The sequence below is a fragment of the Ochotona curzoniae genome, unplaced genomic scaffold (genome assembly GCF_017591425.1).
Source record: "Ochotona curzoniae isolate NIBS_2020 unplaced genomic scaffold, NIBS_Ocur_1.0 contig_3350, whole genome shotgun sequence".
Taxonomy (NCBI): domain Eukaryota; kingdom Metazoa; phylum Chordata; class Mammalia; order Lagomorpha; family Ochotonidae; genus Ochotona; species Ochotona curzoniae.
In genome coordinates this window covers 225,915-248,409 of record NW_024465827.1, presented here as the reverse complement: position 1 = coordinate 248,409, position 22,495 = coordinate 225,915, and the positions used below count along the sequence as shown (strand labels likewise).

The following is a 22,495-nucleotide window of genomic DNA, read 5'->3' as shown; positions in this document are numbered from 1 at the left end:
ATTCCACTTGTTCTTTTCAGGGTCATTGTTTCTTCAGAAGAATTCTTACGAGATTCTTTTTTACTATGGAGTTGGTCCCTATGAGTTCATTGTGTCTATTTAAAATTTTTCATGCGTAACTTTGGTAAGCATAATATGTACAGAGATATTGTTGACTAAATAATAAAAAAAACCAACTGGTTATGTTTTCATGTAAATAGCAGTTGGTATACTAAGTGGAAAATGGTATGTATCTTAAGCTCAAATACGGAATATTTCAGTTTGCATGCATGCCTCTTAGAATAGCCTAAATCTTATCTTCTCCTTCCAATTTCACTCTTTTTGGGGCTTCCAATAATCTCAATTTTTTCTTAGATTTACTTATTTTTTATTGGAAATTCAGTTTACAAAGAGAAGGTGAGACAGCGAGAAAGATCTTCCGTCCCTTGGTTCATTTACTAAGTGACTGAAATGGCTTGAGCTGAGCTGATCCAAAGCCAGGAGCCAGGAACTTCTTTCTGGTTTCCCATGTGAGTTCAGGGTCCCAAGCCCCTGTGCTATCCTCTACTGTTTTTGCAGGCCACAAACAGGGAGCTGGATATGAATTGGAGCAGCCAGGACACGGACCAGTGCCCACATGGGATCCTGGATGGATGCAAGGCGAGGATTTAGCCACTAGGCCATTGTGTTGGGCTCCTGAAAAAAATTACAGAATGGCAAAAAGATATATATTTCCATAGTATAGAAGTGACTTTAGATGTTATTTGTTAAGTCACGAAGTGATTTAAATTAAGTCACAAAGTGAGTAAAATATTTTCAGGGAATATCTAGAAAGAAAAAAATTGCTGATATTCAGCACAGTATAAACTCTGCTTTTTTACATGGCCTCTATGTTGAAAAATTTAATATTATCTGTTATGTTATAATACTTGTGTCCTTTGGTCTAATTTTCATGTGTAAGAGTTTATAAACAAACTTGTATAAGTGATACATGGGTGATTATGCATTGCAGCAAAAATTTGAAGATAGATACATTTGTAAAAATAAGTATCTTTTCCACTGGTGCATAAAGGATTCAAGGACAGACAGCAAACAGTGATATCATTTGCCCATGAATGGTGAAAGGTGGCTGGAGGCAGGGATGTGGCGAAACAGTTGTCATAATTCTAAATATATAATTTGACATTTAGCATGTAGATTAAAACAAGATAAGGAAGGTTTATATTTTATTCCTACACCTTGGTTTGTTCAATTTGCAATGTATTTTTGTTTCTCTGAGTTTGGCTTATTTCACTAAACATATGTCCTCTAGTTTTGCCAATTCTGTTGAAATTATCAGGATTTTATTTTTCTGATAGCTGAACACACACACATATATAAAGTTTTCTTTGTGCATTCATTCATTAACAAACATTTAGGTTAATTACATATTTTGGGTATTGCGAATAGCACTACAATTTTGTACTCCATTCTTTTAAAAAATAAACATGTATATTCCTAAAGAATCTTTGCAAACAAATGCTGATGGTAGTTGCCCATGAAGGGTAAAAGAGTGACAGAGACAGAGATGTGGGGGAAAAGCTTGTCAATATTCAATAAGTTTTGGATTTTGAATCACTATGTATTAAAATAATAAAACAGGATCCAGTGCAGTGGCCTAGTGGCTAAATCTTCGCTTTGAACAACCCAGGATCCCATATGGGTGCCGGTTCTAATCTCGGCAGTCCCGCTTCACGTCTAGCTCCCTGCCTGTGGCCCGGGAAAGCAGTTGAGGATGGCCCAAAGCCTTGGGACCCTGCACCTGCGTGGGAGACCCAGAAGAGGCTCCTGGCTACTGGCTTCAGATCGGCTCAGCACCTGCCATTGTGGTCACTTGGGGAGTGAATCATTGGATGGAAGATCTTCCTCTGTCTCTCCTCCTCTCTCTGTATATCTGACTTTCCAATAAAAATAAACAAATCTTTTAAAAAAATAATAAAACAACCAGAGAAAGAGGAATTATGTGCTTTATAAAATTACATTAATTTGTATGCAAGTTATCATTTACTTTTCCAATTTGAATAAACATAGTATTTAAATTACAATTCTCAAAATATAAAAGCATAATATTTTCACTGATCACACTAACATGTAATAACCTAGAGGGGTCCTAGAGAGCTACAACTCATAGGCTATCCATTTATGTAACACTCAGGTAATTTAGCCATATTTCTAGATCCAACTGTAAAGAAGAACGCATTAGAATATTCAGTAAATGAATTTTATCAATTGATATTGCACAAAGAAATCAGTATTGCAAGTGTCCCAACTGCTGGAATTTCTTTATATTACTTGGGAATGTTTTAATAAAACTGGATTAAACAGGCTCATATACAGTTCATCCAGGTCTCTGTTTTAGCATGCTAACAGCTGGAGAAGCAGTTATAGTGTCACAGTCAGCTTCCTAATCGCCTGCTAACTTGTGCTTTAGAGAGTTTTTTTCTATGTTGCTTCAAATCAGTCTCTTTCTGATCGCCCTGCTCAAGGCACTCTTCACTTCCTTGTTTCTCAAAGTATAGATGAGTGGATTGAGTACAGGGGTGACCACGCTGTACATGATGGCAATGATCCGGTCCTGGTCCAGGGAGTTCCCCGAGGCAGGTCTAGTGTAGGTGAAGAGAACGGGCACAAAGAAAAGAATAACTACCATGAAGTGGGAAGCACATGTGGACAGAGTTTTATGAAGCATTCTCCAAGAATGAGTCTTGAAGAAGAGATAGACAATAATGTAGAAATAAGAGAGAAGGGTCAGAAAGAAGGGGCTCATGGCAATGGTTCCTGTGACAACATTGAGCAGCCACTGGTTGAGTTCAGTGTTCCCACAGGCCAGGTCCAGCAGTGGCTTAATATCACAGAAGAAGTGATGGATTTGGTTAGATCTGCAGAAGTCCAAACGAGAAGTCATAACGGAGTGCAGTAGCGCATGGAAAAAACCAATACTCCAGACTGTGGCAGCCATCTGGGCACAGAACTGCTGATTCATGATGACAGTGTAATGGAGGGGTTTGCAGATAGCCACGAAGCGGTCAAAGGCCATCACAGCCAACAACAGGGACTCAGTGCTGCCCAGGAAGTGGAAGAAATGAAGCTGGATTATGCATCCCCAGAAAGAAATGGTTCTGTAGGTAGAGAGGAAATTCTCCAGCATCTTAGGCAGTGTCACCGTAGAGTAACAGATATCCAGGCATGACAGGTTTCCCAGGAAGAAGTACATGGGTGAGTGCAGCCGTGGGTCAGAGATGACGACTGTGAGGATGGCTCCATTCCCAGCAACGTTGGCAAAGTAGATGATGAGGAAAACCACAAAGAGAAAAGGTTCTGGTTCCTGGATGTCTGTTATCCCCAGCAGGAGAAATTCACTGACCGAAGTTTGATTCAGCATCACTGAAAACAAAAGACAAAATAACATGGAACAGTATCCTTCTTGTGAATACATCTTTCCAGCTTAGGACTGATTTACCAGTACAAAAATGTTTTGAGAATATGTGCTGTTGTTTTCCATGAGACCAACTTAAAGACTTGTGTTGCATTTGGGCCTTCAGATTGTTAAAGAAGGCTGCAAGTTTGCTATGGAATGTAACTTAACGAAGTTATTATTTTTAAAGATGTATTTATTTTGGGTCCAGCGCAGTAGCCTAGCAGCTAAAGTCCTCACCTTGCGCAACCCAGGAACCCATATGGGCACCAGTTTTAATCTTGGTGGCCTTACTTCCCATCCAACTCCCTGCTTGTGGTCTGGGGAAGCAGTCGAGGACTGCTCAATGCCTTGGGACACTGCACCCATGTAGGAGACCCAGAAGAAGCTCCAGGCTTTTGGCTTTGGATTGGCTCAGTTCTGGCCTTTATAGCCACTTGGTGCGTGAATCATCAGACAGAAGATCTACTTCTCTGATTCTGCTCCACTCTGTATATATCTGACTTTGTGATAAAGTCAAAGTTACAGCAAGAGAAAGAGAGACACAGATAGAGATCTTTCAACTGCTGTCTCACTCCTCAAATGGCCACAACAGCTGGAGCTGGGCTGGCCTGATGTCAGGAGCCAGGAACTGCATGGTCTGCCACATGGGTGCAGGGGCCCATCCTTTCCTGCTTTTTCAGACACAGTAGCAGGGAGCTGGATTGGACGGGGAAAACCCGGGACTTGAGCAGGTGCTCATATTGGATACCAGTGCTGTAGGCAGAAGCATAACTAACTATGTCGTAGCACCGACCCAACAATATTACCTTTATTAGTAGTATTTTTATGAGTAGTATTTTAAATATTTCTTTCATTGTTAGTCAATAAAACAATCAAAAACCACTGGAAGGATTGTAAATGTTTGTTTGTTTTAATAAGGGTTAATATTGGACCAAATTTGCACTGTGTACTGAAAGGCCGATTTCTTTTTCCTGTATTATTTGTACAGGATCTGACATTATCTCTTTTTGAGATGCTAACCAAAGTAGACATACTTCTTGAAATAGCTGCCTCTTCATTCCTGGATGTGGCAAATTAGCTCTTGTACTTATATCAGGAAGGAAGAAGCAAGGGTGTGTGTGAAAGGAAGAAAGAGAAGGCACTGAGAGAATCAGAATTCTAAGGGTATCTGAAGACAAAGGAGAAGTGTTCCAAAAAAGAGGAAATTTTGCAAAATTAATGTCTGACACACCTCTATGGAGGGCTGCCTACAAGTCAGTTTGGCAGCCACGCATAGTCTGTATTTATAGAAAAATGTTACTACCCCAAACATGCAAAGTAGACTTGCATAAAATTTACTGAGTATAAAATTTTTTATTCACTTTTCAAGAAAATTAGATATCACACTGCTCTGTAGGATATGATTTTTTCACAGAAGTTCTGCTCTCCAGAGGTTACAGATTTGCTTTAGAGCACATCTGAGGAAGCACTCTTCTTGAATTTGGAAGGTGATATGGCAGTAAAAATTAAAGAAGTAAAGATTTCCCCTAAACGTAAGCACAGTGAAGAGGCAGACATTAAAAAAAAAATCAGCTTGAAGTCCTGGGCACTCGGCTTTAATTCCAACAGGCAGACACAGGCTAACTGATAGAAACTATCTCCCCTCCTGTTCCATCATCTTACCTGATTTTGTGGGGAAGATCGTAGGCAAGAGAACTTTTCAGGCTTTCAGTGATTGTAAATAATAAAAATATTCCAAGTGATAATTCATGTCAGAATTAGGACATAAGCTCATCTTCAAATCTCTCTCTCTCTTCCTGAATCTTTGCTTGGATTTTTAATGATTCAGGAATCTCTAGGCATATAATTCCTGAGAGAGAGAGCGTATCCCCTGGTGCAGAGAACAGTTTTCATATGAATAAACAGCATAACTCTCTGAATTAGCAAAAATACAGCAGCTGTTTTATGAAAATTTTCCATGAAGCTTCATATATATATTTTTTGCTACTCTTTTTCTGTTTTTCTTAGTGGCTTCTTTAGCTTTAGAGCAACATATACCCATCCCTCAGGTTCCCCTAAGGCTAGCAGATTATGGAATCAGTGTACGTTTGTTAAAACAGACATTTACACTGATGACTAAGTCTCATATATGATCAGGAGTGCAAAAATTCCCTTCGTTTCTTGAGCCAGGGATATAGGTTCACTTTTTATTTCTTAAGAAGCTCTCTTAGAAAATATTTTGGAGTAGAAAGTGCAAAGAAAATTGGCAATCATGAGAGGACTATAGTTTACAATGTTTTATTATATATCTCAAAAAATATGAGAAAAGAGAAGTTTGAAAGTTTTCAATGCAAAGAAATGTTAAATTCTTAAGGAGATAGAAATACTAACAACCTGATTTGATCATTGCACACAATATACATATACATGGATTGAATTGGCATGTTCTAATCCACAAAGATGTTTTAATTATTTCCTGTTAATGAAAAAATTTTTAAAACGGAAGAACAGTAAACTTCCTTCGGGACTAGGGAGAGGAGCTTTCTCTGGTCCTTACTTAGTTCCAACTTTGGATTCCCACCCTCTCCTGCAATGACCATCAGGGTTGCTCTGGAGACCCCCCACAAAAAAAGCAAACAAAAAAAATTAGAATAGACAGACAGAGAACAATAAGGAAAGCTTAGAACCAGACAGGAAATGGCCAGCATGGACTCACACATGCCTTACTAGGTAGGACACAAAGATTAGTTACTCCTCACTAAGGTATTGAAGACTTTTCTGCACAGCCCTCCTAAAACCGTTCTGCACCTCAACTATTGACATATGCCTTGTTAGCGTTATAAGCCAGTTTAGACTATCCTAAAATCTGCCAAGTTCAGCAAAATTATGCTTCAACACTATAAACTGCTAAATACTAACATGAAAATAGACACAAGACAGCTGAATAGTACCCTATAGCCATTTTAAGGTTTATAGCAGCCGGTTCTGTATATAAACTAAAATTGAAATGTCAATGAAGTAGTCTCAGGATGTGGCTAAGAACTTGCATTTTTTTTTTAACATATTGGTTGCTCAATACCATATCAAATAATTTCATAGTGTTGTAAGTTGTTGTGATGTTATGTTGTGGCTTTTAATTGATTGGGATGATATTCTGCCAGCTTTGCCTTTGGACCAGAGATGGTCTCCCCAAGAAACCATTGAATTTATCTGGACAATAAGGTGCTGGACTCTATGCTTGGTATATGTTTGCAAAGAAAGAATGTTGACTGAATTTGAACTGTAGTATTGCAACTAGGTGGAGGAATCCACCATGGGAGGGAGGGCATAGGGAGGGGTTGGGGGAATGGGGAATCCCAGAGCCTATGAAACTGTGTCACATAATGCAACGTAATTAATAAAAAAAATTGATAATGAAAATTAGGACATGAAATCAGTCACATCCTATCAAGTCACTAAGTGTGAATCTTTACTCTCTAATTATTGTGGTTTTTATGGAGAAGAAGGGGAACAAAATGATCCTACAGAAATTGCATTGCTTTTGTTCTGCAGCGGAATCTTCACTATTGATAATAATGGCACATGCTTGGCTTGATCATGATGTATGGTCTACTTGATGTGATTTTGGATTTGGCTTGCTAACATTTTGCTGAGAACTTTTCTGTCTGTTTTTGAGGGATACAGGTGTGCAATTTTTATGCTGCCTTTGTTCAGTTTTGGTTTACGTATAATGCTGGCAGAGGTTCATCCTGTTGACTATTTAGGAGCATTTTTGAAAAGTTTTCAAGTAGGTTCAGTAGTAAAGTCATAAACCCCTGGACTTTTCCTCAATGGAAAAATTTTAATTACTGCTTTATTCTTGTTGCCTGCTCTGGCTCTATTTAGGTAGTACCTTCTTGATTTGATCTTGGTAACTTGTGTGTATCCAGAAATTTGTTAATTTCTTTGAGATTTTCTATTCGTTAGCTTATAATTTTTCATAGTAGTTTCATATTATCCATTGTATTTTAGTGGTGTTAGTTGTGTTGTCTCCTTTTTTACTTTCAATTTTATTAATTTTAGAATATTATTCTAGTACACAAAGAGAAACGATATCATTTGTATCAAGACGAATACTACCAGAGGACATCATGCTGAGTAAAATAAGCTGGACACAGAAAGGCAAATACCATATGTTTTTTTTTATATGTGGAAGTTAAAATTAGAAAAAAAAGGAGAAATGGCTGTATCATCAGTTCCTCAGCCTTCCTGAGCTTCTGGTAATCACTATTATAGCTCTACTTCTTCTTATTTATGTCTACTTATCAGGAAGCTTGATTGGATGTCACTGCATATTGAATTGGTAGATCACCTTAGGTAGTATGGAAATGTTAACAATATTGATTTTCCACACATGAACATGGGATATTTTTCCATTTTGTGTTCATTCTGTAAATTAATGCCTATAGGTTTCATTGTTGAGAGTTTTGATCTTCACCATTATTTTTATTTTCCTATTTGATAGCTATTAAGAATTAGGCTGTTTTCTTCATGACTTTTTCAGTTCATTTAGACACTGAATACAGAGACACATTGCTGACTTTTCCATGTTAATAGGATATACTGTAACTTCTCTGAGATTGTTTATCAGTTTTACAAACTTTTGATTGAGACTTTAGGATTTTCTTTTTTTTTTTTTTAAGATTTTTATTTATTTATTGGAAAGTCAGATATACAGAGAGGAGGAGAGACAGAGAGGAAGATCTTCCGTCCAATGATTCATTCCCCAAGTGAGCGCAATGGCCAATGCTATGCCGATCCAAAGCCAGGATCCAGGAACTTCTTCCAGGTCTCCCACACGGGTGCAGGGTCCCAAGGCTTTGGGCTGTCCTCAATTGCTTTCCCAGGCCACAAGCAGGGAGCTGGATGGGAAGCGGGGTGGCCGGGATTAGAACCGGTGCCCATATGGGATCCTCGGTTGTTCAAGGCGAGGATTTAACAGGTAGGCCCCTGCACCAGACCAGCCTTTTCTTTTTTCTTTTTAATTCAAGTTTTATTTACTTATTTTATTTGAAAGTCACCCAAATGGCTGCTATAGCTAGAGCTGTGCTGGTGGGAAGCTCGAGCCAGGAGTTTCTGAGTTTCTGAGTCCAAGGACTTGGGCAGGTCTCCACTGTTTCTCGGCTCATTAGCAGGAAAGCTTGACCAAAATTGGAGCAACTGAGACAGGAGCTGATACATGTGTGGGATGTTGGCACCACAGGTGGAGGATTAGTTTGCTACATCACCTTGCTGGCTCCTATTAAACACTTTTTCTGTATCTGTTGAGATGCTCATATTACTTTCATCATTTGTTCTGCTGACATTATGTATTACATTTGTTCATTTAAATAGGTTTAATCATCCTTATCATCTGGGATAAATCCCACTTAATTATCATACATAAATAATATTATATGTATATTTAACATATATTATGTATAAATACATATATTCTATAAAATATACATGTATGTTTGTGTGTGTTGTGCTGTTGCCCAATTTGGTTTGCTAATGAGGAAGAGATTTTTAATGATATTAGGCCATATACCTGATTGAAGGTGTTGAGTCTTAAACTTCTATATTGTGTTCCCTGAAAATGTTCAAAGTTATTAAGACCTCATTTTGTTTCTATTGGTATTTGTATGGTCATATCAAATGAATATAAATGGAATAGAAATGCCTAAAGGATTAAAAATGCTTCAAAGAAGATTTTGATTAATTAATTTCAAAGGATTACAGGGGTCATTTGAGACTATGTCAGCTCCCCAAAGCAACATATCCTCTGTAAATCTTAGAGCAGTAACAATTAAAACTAGAACTGGGGACGCCTGGCTCTCATTAATGTTTCCAAAAGTGTAGTAACTCTAGGGATGGCAATGCTGTCATTGTTAAAGTCCATAAAAGCAGCTGTTGAGTATTTGAAATTTAGCATCTACCTGTAAGCTCTCTTTTCTACCGCAGGCAAGTTGTCGTTTTCTCTCCTCTCGTTCCTGCTCTCCTTCTTTCCTTTATTCTTTCAGTGTGCCTTTTGGACTTTGAATGTTATTCAGCTATATTCTTTGGACAGCAACAGGTGACGGTTGGAAGAAAGACACTTAGGCATGGAGCCCTTTAGAAAGGATGTGTTCAAGATGCCCGTCTGGGCACTGTTTATGTGAGACACTTAAGTGTTGTAAAATATGTGGCTTATGAAATATGTGCGTTACTTTTTAGTTTCAGAAAGAGTGTTCTCTCCTTGTAATATTTGTTTAAACTGTCCTATTGGTGCCTTGAGTTCTTTTAATTAAGGACAAATCTTTCAGCCTATAGTAATTGAAAGTTAAAAACCTTAGCATTTGATAGGAATAGTGACATGTTTTGACCTAAATAACTTAACACGTGAGTATCATATGAGGGACGTATACGAATTCCTTTAGTCTGAAGAGTAAAAATTTCAATTAAGAATTCTCTTATGTGGAAGTGGGAGTAAACTTTTCCTGTAATTTCGGATAACAAAGGCTTCTTATTATAAACAAAACAAACATTAAGTCCTCATGCATAGCCTTATTTAATCCTCAAAATTTCACTAAGATGAAAATATTGCTCTTCTAAGTTTTGAAGTTAAAATTTCATAGTTTGTCAGTGGTCACATAGTTAGCAAGGTGGAAGAGCCTCTGCTTAATCATCCACCAGTTGTAAAGATTAGAGCATCATGAAAAACAAATTTGGACTTGAATTTTTCTAAAGAGGAAATAGACTGATTTTACAAGTTTCAGACGTCTCTTCAATGCAGTGTTTATTCATAGGCTGAGTTATACATTACCAAAAGTATTATGTGAGGTTGACTAGATGATTTTTACTGACTTTTTCTAAATTGTAATCACAGGCTTTCCACTACGTAAGCTCTTGGAAAAGATGGTTCAATGTACACCATTGAGTTCTCAACACCAGACTTTATATATGCTCACTGTTTACTTAAATAGCTGTTGTCACTGTCGGAGGTACACTTCAATGTGAGAAGACAGATGGACACTAATCGTGGAGAGTATGAAAGGCAGACTCTTTCAGGATTTCTGTCTTACTTGTGAATTTCCAATTGATGCATACAGAGTTATACATTTTCCCCTTTTCTGCATTTATTTGAACATTTCTGAAAACACCCAGAGAATTACACAACAGAACAAAGCATTCATATGATGTATAAGAAGGTTTGTTATATAAATACATTCTGATTAGTTTCCAGTTGACATATTTTCTTAGCTCCTGACCTGATAGTTTAGATTTTCTTTGTCTTTCGCTCAGGTCTCTACTGAGATGGAATTCAGCCAAATATCACCCCTGATAGACTAGCTAACTTGGAAGGGATTTCCTTAATCAAAACCTATGGCTCTAGCCCATGTTTCTGTTGAACTACATTCTGTTGTTTGTTGAAATCTTTATTTGGTGGAACATTAGGCCATTGATCAGAATATAAATTGAGGGCCCGGTGCGGTGGCGCAAGTGGTTAAGGTCCTCGTCTTGCAAGTCCGGGATCCCATATGGGCACCGGTTCTAATCCTGGCCCTGCTTCCCATCCAGCTCCCTGCTTGTGCCCTGGGAAAGCAGTCGAGGACTGCCCAAAGCTTTGGGACCCTGCACCCGCGTGGGAGACCCGGAAGAGGCTCCTGGCTTCGGATCGGCATAGCATCGTCCGTTGCGCTCACTTGGGGTGTGAATCATCGGACGGAAGATCTTCCTCTCTGTCTCTCCTCTCTGTATATCCATCTTTCCAATAAAAATAAAAAATAAATCTTTTAAAAAAACAAACAAAAAAGAATATAAATTGAAAACATGATATCTTAAAAGCAAAAAAATTTATAAAAAGCTTGTGTTGGTTTCCATGAAACTAAGTAGACAAAGATTAGTATTTGTTGGTTATTTAGCTGTTTCTTAATGCTTAAGAATAAGATTTTCACTATAAATCTAAATTTTAGTAATATTTTCTACATTATTCATTCTTTCTTTAACCATTTCAGATCCTTGACTCTGTATGGGTGCTATGGAAACCAGCAAGCAATTTGGTCATTTTAGAAAAATCAATGCTATTTAATTATATGTTAAAAATCCAAATGTAATTTAATATTTGACTCTTGATTAACAATTTTTATCTTAAATTTTATGCTATTTTTCTTGAAGGCAAACAGAGTTCACCTTTTTTGGTAAGTTTTTAAGCTTAACAAACTGCAAGTAGAGAATATAGACAAAATTTCATCCCAGATTCCAAAGATACAGGTTTTAAAATTCCTCTTTAGCTTGTGTATGAATATTTATAAATTCTTATCTTAAAATCATCCTAACTACAGAACTTTGAAATCTTCATTCACCTGGAGAAGTTTAGAAAGGATAAAAATCATGGGAGAAAAACTGAAACCTCATCTGAGCCAGGGTTGTCCCAAGAGTTATTGACTTAGTGTTTTATTCCACATGACCCTGGAAGCTTCATAAGCTGTGATCATTTTAGAGTATGTAATGTCATTTAGCAGGGTCGTTAGCTGTAACATCTTCTTGCCAAAATCATTAGTGAAATATTGATTACATTTATTTTTTCTATTTATGTGTTCAGTGCCATTATAGTAAATTGGTTCACTTAAATTGTTACTTTGGCGTTATTTGTTATTAGTTCTAAATATTTTTCTGGAATCTTGTGAAATCTGATAATGTGACATGTGAATAAATTAAGAACTAGACAATTGAAGTGTCCTTCTTAAGTTCACGCAACTAGTGGGCACTAATAATGAGGCGAGGACCAAGGCCTTCCGATTCTTGCCATGAAAGGTATCTTTCACTATGTGTCGTTTTGTCACTGGTCATTTATGGCAGCTTGCTTTATGATACAGTTACTCATTCAGAATATAGTGCTAAAATATCAGTTTGGGAGATTGTTTTAAAGATTCAACTATATTTCTACCCATTGACATTTTCTAGGAAAGCAGTTTTAGCACACAATAAAAGATATTCAGGAAACATTTGCGCAATTAAATGTTAATTTATAACAGCAGAATGTTTGTTGTTAAGGTTTGAGTTTTATGAAATTTGGTGCATTCATATGATGAACTTATAATCATTAAAATAATGTCAAACAAAAATTCTGATTGCAAAGAAATATAATATGGTAAAAATAAAAATGTGCAAGTTTATCTAGTTTGAATATATATACATTGGAAATTTAATGTAAGGACATATACAAAATTAGTACTCAAGGGTTATTTTCATCCTATTTCTTTATAATGTTATTTATCTCAAATACTCTACAAAATAATTATTTTATAAACAGAAAGATATCATCATTTTACTATTCCTTTAAAGTCTTAAAATACAGGTAAATTATTTTCTGTAGTTTGCTGTGCTAAAGCTTCAATAATTCAATGATACTGTGTTTAGTTTTTATGACTCATAAGATCTGTTTATTGGAGTAATGAATTCTGAACCATTTGCAATTCTATTTCAGTTTCTATTTTTTGTTTGTTTTGTTTTGTTTTGAATGGTGGAATAATTTTTGTTGTTTTTCTTAATTATTATTTTATAATTCAGATTCATACAGTCTATATTCTTACTTCATTCTTACTTTGAATTTAAGCTATCATTGCATTAGTCAACAAAACTGAATAAGGCACTAGTGTATTCTGTATTCATAATCTTCTAAAAATTACTCAGACAGTAACATACTTCAAGCCAAAGTCTTTGATCAAAATAGTTATCATATAAACAATATATATATTTTATATATATAATATAAATTTTTTACATATTTTGTCAACATTCTGACTATCAACACAAATGTTTGGGTAAAATTGTGCTGTTTTAAAAAATATACAAACCAAAAATAAGAATGGAAATGAATATAAAAACTTGGTGGGTTTTCGTAAAAGTGGAAAACTTTAGCGATGACATTATCTTCTATCTAAAGATTTAGTTTTTAAAATCCTCCATTTTCAGCATTCTACAAGCTGAAAATCAGGTCTGCAAGGATTGTAAGAATTCTAAGGATTTAGGAATTGGAGAAAGCCACCAGCAATAGACGATTTGACTGCATTTCTGGATTCCAGCTAAAGCTGTAGTCTATCTTAGTCACATGGACGATCCTGCTTTCCAGGTTGCCATTAGTAGGAAGCTAGAGTCAGGAACTTGAACTTGGAAAGAAAACCAGGTGCTCCAGTGTGGTACATAATTGTTTTGACTGGTAGGATAAAAAGCCACCCCTGCTGCTCTTTGAATGTTTGGTTCATTCATCCTACTTATTCACCTTTATTGTTTTCCAATATTACTTTCTTTTTAAAGATTTATTTATTTTTATTGGAAAGGCAGATATATAGAGAGAAGAGACAGAGAGGAAGATCTTCTGCCCGATGGTTCATGCCCCAAGTGAGCGCAACGGCTGGTGCTGCACCAATCGGAAACCAGGAGCCTCTTTCGGGTCTCCCACGCAGGTGCAGGGTCCCAAAGCTTTGGGCCATCCTCGACTGCTTTCCTGGGCCACAAGCAGGGAGCTGGATGCGAAGCAGGGCTGCCGGGATTAGAACCGGGCAACCATATGGGATCCTGGGCGTGCAGGGCGAGGACTTTAACTGCTACGCTATTGTGCCGGGCCCTCTAGTGTTACTTTCTAAACTAACTTTCTTTCTTTCTTTCTTTCTTTCTTTCTTTCTTTCTTTCTTTCTTTCTTTCTTTCTTTCTTTCTTTCTTTCTTTCTTTCTTTCTTTCTTTCTTTCTTTCTTTCTTTCTTTCTTTCTTTCTCTCTCTCTTTCTTTCTTTCCTTCTTTCCTTCCTTCCTTCCTCCCTTCCTTCCTTCCTTCCTTCCTTCCTTTTCCCTCTCTCTCTCTTCCTTCCATCCTCCCTCCCTCCCTCCCTCCCTCTCTTTCTTCAATGGGGAAGGGTGAAAGAGTAAAGAAATAAGAATGACAGCAAGAGTGAGAGCAAGAGAGGGAGGGAGAAATGGAGGGAGAGAGACACACACACACAGAGTTCCTATTTTCTGGCTAACTCCTCAAGTGACAGCAATAGATAGGACTGGGCCAGATCAAAGCCAAAAGGTGGGAACTTGGTTCAAGTCTCTTATATGGTAGCAGAAACCTAAATACCTGCTGCCTGCCAGGGTGCACTTAGACTGAAGTCGGAATAGAGAGAGGAGCCAGAATTCAAATCCAGATACTCTGCTATGGGATGAAAGCATCCCCAACAATGGCTTAGTCACTGTACCAAATACTGGCTCCTTCTGAACTTCTCTGTAGATAATATTTGTAGCTGCATCTCATAAGTTTTGATGTATGGTATTTTAATCAAAAAGCTAGAATATTTTCTGAATTTCCATTATGATTTTTCCTGGACCTATAGAACATTTATTTGTTGCTCATATCTAGTTTATTTGCACTGTGATTAGAAATCAACTTGTGTGCCTTCAATTCTTTGCGATTACTGAAGATTGATTAACAGTTGAGTACGTATTCTTATATTTGTATAAGCTTTTCATGTGCGGTTTAGTAAACATATTCTGTATTATGTAGTTGTTGAATGTTACGTCAAATGTGTGTGTTAAGTAAAATTTGTAAGTCATTAAAATATTTTAGAACTTTAACAAAGAAAATAGGCATCTTGCTGTTTGAAAGCAAAATGATATTAAAAAAAAAACACCTTCAGGAGAGGAAAGGAGCACGAGGAGGCATCCACAAGGAGAGTCTCACGTAACTGCACGGTTCTTAACCACCTGGTTATGATCCCAACAGCCACCTCCAAGACACAGTGGGCTTTAGGCAAGGGGCTTGTCACTCCACACCTGTAGAAATAGCCCTAACACTGCATATGGACTTTTAATACTGACTTTTTCCTATAAAGGAATCACCATTTTCCTATTTTATTTTATTAATATAAAGAGTATAAATACAATCATGTATTTCATAGATATATTCCCAAAAAGCTATACTTTCCTCCCTTGTTCCCTCCATCCTTCAATCTCCATCCATCCTTTTTTTGGCCTAAATTTCTGCAGGACATAACTTCAATCCATTCTGTATTCACTGGTTAAGTTAACTCCAAAATGTAATATTCAACAAATGAAAAGCAGTAAGGCCACAGTTCCAGGGGAGCATAAATAAGGACTAAATATGAGAATTATATCACAAGCTGTCCATTTCATTCTTATAACAGCTAGTATTCTGTAAGTTATGTCCCATAAAAACATCAAAAACATGGATTTTTTTTTTAAATGTGATGTGTACTGGGAACCCTCACAATCTGTCATGGACATAAATGACCTAGTATTTATCATGATACAAGAATGATTATTTTATTTGTATCAGCTCTATTTTCTTGTCTTACAGATTATTGCTGTAAAAGCCCATGAATACTGCAGTTTATCCTGCTTTTCCTTTCGATCCCAAGAAAGAACATCATGGAAGGAGAAAACCAAACAGCTCTGTCGGAGTTCATCATCTTAGGGTTCTCCAACCTAAATGATTTGCAACTGTTGCTCTTTATGGTCTTCCTTATGATCTATCTCTGCACCCTGGGAGGAAATCTCTTCATTATCCTGGTTACATGGGTTGATACCCGACTACGTACCCCTATGTATTTTTTTCTGAGAAATCTGGCCTTCCTTGACATCTGTTACACCACCACCAATGTCCCCCAGATGCTGGTGCATCTCTTGTCAGAGAAGAAAAGCATCTCCTATGGGGGCTGTATAACCCAGCTCTTTGCTTTTATTTTCTTTGTGGGGGTGGAGTGTCTTTTGCTGGCGGCAATGGCATATGATCGTTACACTGCCATCTGTAAACCCTTACGGTACTCAGTTATCATGAACAAGGCCCTGTGTGGCAGGTTAGCGGCCTCATGCTGGGTCAGTGGGTTCCTCAACTCAGTGGTGCACACAGTGTTGACCTTCCGCCTGCCCTTCTGTGGCAACAACCAGATTAATTATTTCTTTTGTGACATTCCCCCTTTGCTGATCTTGTCTTGTGGGGACACTTCTGTCAATGAGTTGGTTTTGCTTTGCATCGGGGTCTTCATCGGTTGGGCTCCTTTCTTGGGTATCATTCTTTCCTATCTCTTCATCATTTCTGCCATCCTGAAAATCCGCTCTTCAGAAGGGAGGCAAAAGGCTTTTTCGACCTGCGCCTCCCACCTGCTCATTGTCCTTCTCTACTATGGAAGTTCCATTTTCACCTATGTACGGCCCATTTCATCCTACTCACTGACAAAAGACAGATTAATCTCAGTATTGTATAGCATTGTTACCCCCATGCTAAACCCTATAATTTATACTTTGAGGAATAAAGACATAAGAAAGGCTCTGAGAACTGTAGGGGGAAAAGTAGTGACTTTTAAATTTCCTTTCCCTTGAAATATAACATGGTTTTCTCGTGTTTGGACAGCTGATCTTAGAGCTATAAGATCATGGGTTGACATACGAGCAATAGATGGATTTCAGAAAAGGGTAAATTTGGGATTGTTTTGTAGTCTTATTGTTGAAATGTTTTTGTATGTTTGAAATTGTATCCAAATAAAACATTTAAAAAGATAGCTTGAAACTTACAAATGCAATAATTATGGTTATTGTGATGAGCATTATGACACTTCTGTCCTGTAGTGGACTCTCCACTGGCTTGCACATCATTTGTTGAAAGGTTACTTTCTTTTGTCATCTTCTTTTTATATTTATTGTCTTCCCAAGATCTTAAAAACCTTTTATTTAAGGGATCCATAAATACTTCTGCCTGTTCCCATATTTTGCCAACAGATTTTTCAATTGTGAATGCTCAAATTATGTTTATCTTCATTTGTCTTAATTTGATTTTAAAGGAATACTCTGTGTATACCGTTTTTTTCAAAGAACTGTAACAAGCCCTGCCAATTTCACATTATGCTTTGAGAAATAAGAATTTCAATGGAGATGCTAATAACCTGGGTTCTTTTAAGTCAAATTTTATTTATTTCACCAGATTCACGGACTAAAGTCAATTTATTTTCTCTTGGAAAAAACCACATCATAGTCTTTGAATTCTGTCTCTTTTATTTTCATGTCTTTAAATATGTGACAAAGACCACATTTTCTTTGAGAAATCCACTACATTTTAATAACAGAAATCTCAGTTTGTATGTACAGTGAGGCACAAAAGAATGAAAACATTTTTGTTTTGAAAGCTATAAAATATTCACATGCATCTAAAATAAAAAACACTCACATGCTATTCAAATTTAGAAAAGACAAGTTGATACACATTTATAAAAATACACAAAACTTACATTTCCAGGTTCCCCTGCCCTACAAAAAAATCAACAGTGAGGCTAAGTAAGACTAATCTAAATATAATAGGGATGAAAAATGAAAGAACAAAATGGGGAAAAGTAAGGAAATAAAAAGACAGAAGGCAAAGGATCTTCTGCCTGATCAAAATGCCTCTGGGACTGAGGTTGAGTGAACTTGGAGCTGTATTGCATGACTGCTATAGGACCTGCAATGGGGTCCAAGGTTGGTGGCCTGGTTATCAGGTGGCCCGTGTGTCTTGCGTGATTCATGCATGCATTGGACAATCTGTAGCAGATTGTGAAGAGGTCAGACACTGGGATAAGGGTCTGCCTCACGCTGAATCAACAATGGGCCTACACCGGCATTCACGGATGGTAGCAAATTTTTCTGTATTTCTTATAGGATTCATGTTGGCACAGTGCCTAGGTGCCTGGGTAGGTAGTACTGACCTCAGATTGCCACTAACAGTGGTGGCAACTGATTCAGAGGGTTGCTCTGGTTTCCATAGTGAACACAGTGTCTACAAATGTGCTGCTTTGTTACAGATGGGTACCTATTCTGGCAGGTCTTCAGGGAAGGAGGCTTGCTATCAGACAATGCTGAATGGAATTGGAGATGATTTATAACATCATTTCAAGATTTTTAGAGGGCCTGAGATTAATGACCGTGTTCTGATCCATTTTAACTCTTTTATCCTTTTATTATGTTTTTTTAAAGACTTACTTATTTTCATTGGAAAGATCTGCTGTTTCATTCCTCAGATGGCTTTTACGGTTGGAGCTGAGTCAATCTCATCTGAAGCCAGGAAGCAGGAACTTTTCTCACTTCTCCCACATGAATGCAGAGTCCCAAGAACCTGGGTCATCCTCCCCTACTTTTCTTTTTTTTTTTTTTAAAGATTTTATTATTATTATTTTTTATTGGAAAGGCGGATATACAGAGAAGAGAGAGAGAGGAAAATCTTCCGTCCGATGATTCACTCCCCAAGTGAGCGCAACGGCCGATGCTATGCCGATCCGAAGCCAGGAGCCTCTTCCGGGTCTCCCACGTGGGTACAGGGTCCCAAAGCTTTGGGCTGTCCTCGACTGCCTTCCGGGGCCACAGGCAGGGAGCTGGAAGGGAAGTGGGGCTGCCGGGATTAGAACCGGCACCCATATGGGATCCCGGGCGTGCAAGGAGAGGACCTTAACCACTTGCGCCACTGCGCCAGGCCCTCCTCCCCTACTTGTCTACTCCATAATTGGAAAATGGATGGGAAGTGGAGTAATCAGGACTAGAGCTGGAGCCTATACAGAGGATGAGCCTGTTGAGTCACTGTGCTAGCCCCAGTATACAAATATTTTTAAGGGTGTTGGGCATTTGGTACAGGAGTTAAGACACTGCCCCAGACTCCTGCATCACACATCAGAGAGTGTGGTTGCAATTTTGCTAATTCACTTCTAATCTGTCTTCCTGCTGGTGGCCTGCAAGGAGTGGGTCAAAATTCTTGTCACTCACTGCCACTCAGATTGAGTTCTAGACTGGGTGTAGCCTGGCCTCAGCTTGAGTTGGCTGCTGCGGGCTTTTGGGGTAGTGCACAGAAGATGGAAAATTTCTCTATCTCTCTGACTCTCACTCTTGCTGTCCCTCTCCCTAGCTTCCTTTCCAATACAATAAAAATAAATAAAAGTAAAGAATTTAGGCTTTCTCTTATTTCATACATCTAACTTTTTTTTAGATTTATTTATTTTTATTGCAAAGTCAGATATAGAGAGGAGGAAAGACAGGAAGATCTTCTGGCCGGTGATTTACTCTCCAAGTGATCGCAACAGTTGGAACTGAGCTGATCCGAAGCCAGGAACTAGGAGCTTCTTCCAGGTCTGTCATGCAGGTGTAGGATCCCAAGGCTTTGGGCTGTCCTTGACTGCTTTCCCAGGCCACAAGCAGGGAGCTGGATGGGAAGTGGGGCTGCTGGGATTAGAACCGGCGCCCATATGGGATCCCTGTGCATTTTAGGTGAGGACTTTCGCTGCGAGGTTACTGTGCCGGGTCCCCATAGCTAACTTTTACTTCCAACGGATGTTTTTGGCTCAAACTCTTTGTATTTCTAAGCTAGAAAGTCTGTAGGTTTTATAGACAGTGATGTCAGTTGAGGCCTTTTTACTTTTTATAAGCAGTAAAAGCTAGAAAATCACCTGGTTCATTTTCCCTTTCATTAATCTTGGCTCCATCTCTAAGTTGGCTTGCTTTGGAGCACTTTCTAGAAAGCTCCGTTTTCATTTGATTTCATAATTTGTCCATTTATAAGTAGATGAGAGGAGTAGAAGTTTACATAGTTGTATTGGCATAGTAATTTCTCATGTTTTGGTAAGGAATATTATGGTTATAAAGAGTTAAATGACTTATCAATACTTTCCTAGGTGCTATTCAATCAAATCTGATCCTGCAATCAATCTGGGTTATTCTGATTTGTCTTTGACTGTTACCCTAAGGTAACAATGATAGTGGGAAAACAAAACCTAACAATTTAATACATCATTAACTTGATTATTATGATTATTATATATTTTGGTGATGAATTGATATAGGACCCAGAAAGTTCATTTTGTGTTTACTCACTTTCAGAAATAATACTGATTGGTATGATGGCTCAGCTGGCTGATCCTCCATCACATATGAATGCAGATTTGGGTCCCAGCTATTTCCCTCTGTATCTAGCTCCCTGCTTATATCATGGGAAAACCTTGTACCCTGCACCCTCGTGGGAGATGTGGAAGAAGCTCCTGACTCCTGATTTTGGATAGGCTCGGTTCCAGCCATTGAGGCCATTTTGGGAGTGAACCAATGGAAGGAAGATTTTTCTCTATGTATCTTTCCTTCTTTCTGTAAATCAGCTTCTCCAATAAAAATAAATATTAAAACTAAATGCTTATCATGATAGTACAAATAATGACTTTCATTAAAGTTTTATGTGATTTCAATGGGCTATGAACATAAATTGTTCCTGTACAAAGTTTTAATAATAATGATTGAAACTAGAGGAAATCACGTTGAGTGAAATAGGCCAGAAACAGGAAGACAAATGTCACATGTTCTTCCTCATTTGTGGGACTTAAATTAAAATAAAATAAAGAATTTCTAGGTGTATCAGTTTTGCTGCAAATACAGTGTTTTGCTTAATTTTGTTTTAAATATTTACCACATTTATAAGAATTATATACTATGATAACTTTAATAATTTTATTTATATGAGTGAAATTGACCATTTTTTGCTTGATTATTTTTATAGACCTTGTCTATTTTCTGGTGAGACTATACTCTCTACTCTTTATTTGTTACACTCATTATTTAGCAGAACCAATAACAATTTGGCTGTAATGTAAGTTATGTTTGAGTATAGTTTTTCCAATCATTTTACTTTTCTATGTGTATGGAACTCAATTCAAAAGTTCATCAAATTTAGTTTTCAATATATGGCTCCAGGTATTCATATTTCTTATATTTATTAGATGTTAAGTTCTCTGGAATATCAGCTTATATCTTCTATTTTTTTTCTATCTTCTACTTCCCTTTCTGTTATTCTATTATGACTTACTAAATCACTATGACTTACTAGAAGGGAAATTCTTAAATCACTATGACTTACTAGAAGGGAATAAAAAGATCTTTGTGAAAAGAGACATATGGAGAGAGAAAAATCTGCTGAGAGAGAAATCCCAAGACATTAATGCCTATGATGCCACTAAGGAATTTTACAGAGGGTTTATCCCATCTTTTTCCTCCCCGTTTGGACATCATAACAAAGAGGATTTGCTGAGATTCAGACTTACACTCAGATATTAGGTGTTTGAAATGAAAGTATATATAAGAGGTTTTGAGCAGCCAGAACACTGTGCTAATTTTATTCAAGGAGACAAAAATACACCCAATTTCTGATTTGGGGATAAATCTATTAAACCAAACAATGCTTTATTCATTCTAAGGTATGTCTAGAGGAAAACACAGTACAAACTGGATTAGACTAAGTGAAAAAAATGGTATTAGAGCAGAGGGACATCTTTATTGTTAAAGCGGATTGAGACCACTGCGATGAGTGAGTGAAGATAACTGGTGATTGTCTTTGAATGTAGGATGTGAATGTTACAGTGAAACAATAGGTGCACCTGGATAACTATGAACTTCCCAATATCTTCAAACATTATTGCCCTCCTCCCACTTGGTTTCTATGTAAGTAGCCCGTGTGCGCACAGGTGTGCATCATAATTACATGTCTCAACATGTGTTACTGTTTAGTGGAGGTAATGTGTGTCTGTGTGTCTCTGGGTGTGTTACAAAGAGAAAGAAGATAAGGGGACAAGGGAAGTGAGGGCAAGAAACTAATTAGGCTTGTAATTTTATGTTGTGTATCAAAATTCAGGAATCACATGAGTGGCAGATTCCACTTGCAGCTAGGTTTTGTTTAGTGTTAAGCAGTTATATAACATGCCATAGTGTTATTTTTAGGAGAAAAGGGGTAGTGATATTATCCAGAAAATAGAGAAAATCATTTATGGGATACAGATTATTGATATAGCTTAAAGTGTTCACATACCAAATACTTGGTTATATACATTGATTTCAATGTCATTCACTTATATAAGTCCATTTAGTAAATTTCTTTTCTCTATAATACATAAAATGTGGGTCTTCGTTAATTTACTCAATTACATAATTCGATTTTTATGAAAGTTAATTGCTTAGAACAATTATTGTCATTGTAAACAGGTCCTGCCACATAGATGTGTTTATATGCTTAAAATTAATGTAGTTGATCTATAAAT

At 37.3% G+C, this 22,495-nt stretch overlaps 2 protein-coding genes across 2 annotated transcripts; one reads left to right on the top strand and one right to left on the bottom strand.

Annotated features, from left to right (window-relative positions):
- Positions 1-2,470: 2,470 nt before the first annotated feature.
- Positions 2,471-3,400, bottom strand: LOC121156321 (olfactory receptor 12D2-like). The gene has a single exon (XM_040979945.1). The coding sequence runs from the start codon at positions 3,398-3,400 to the stop codon at positions 2,471-2,473; it is 930 nt and encodes a 309-aa protein (XP_040835879.1).
- Positions 3,401-15,839: 12,439 nt separating this feature from the next.
- LOC121156335 (olfactory receptor 5V1-like) lies at positions 15,840-16,790 on the top strand. The gene has a single exon (XM_040979960.1). The coding sequence runs from the start codon at positions 15,840-15,842 to the stop codon at positions 16,788-16,790; it is 951 nt and encodes a 316-aa protein (XP_040835894.1).
- Positions 16,791-22,495: the final 5,705 nt, after the last annotated feature.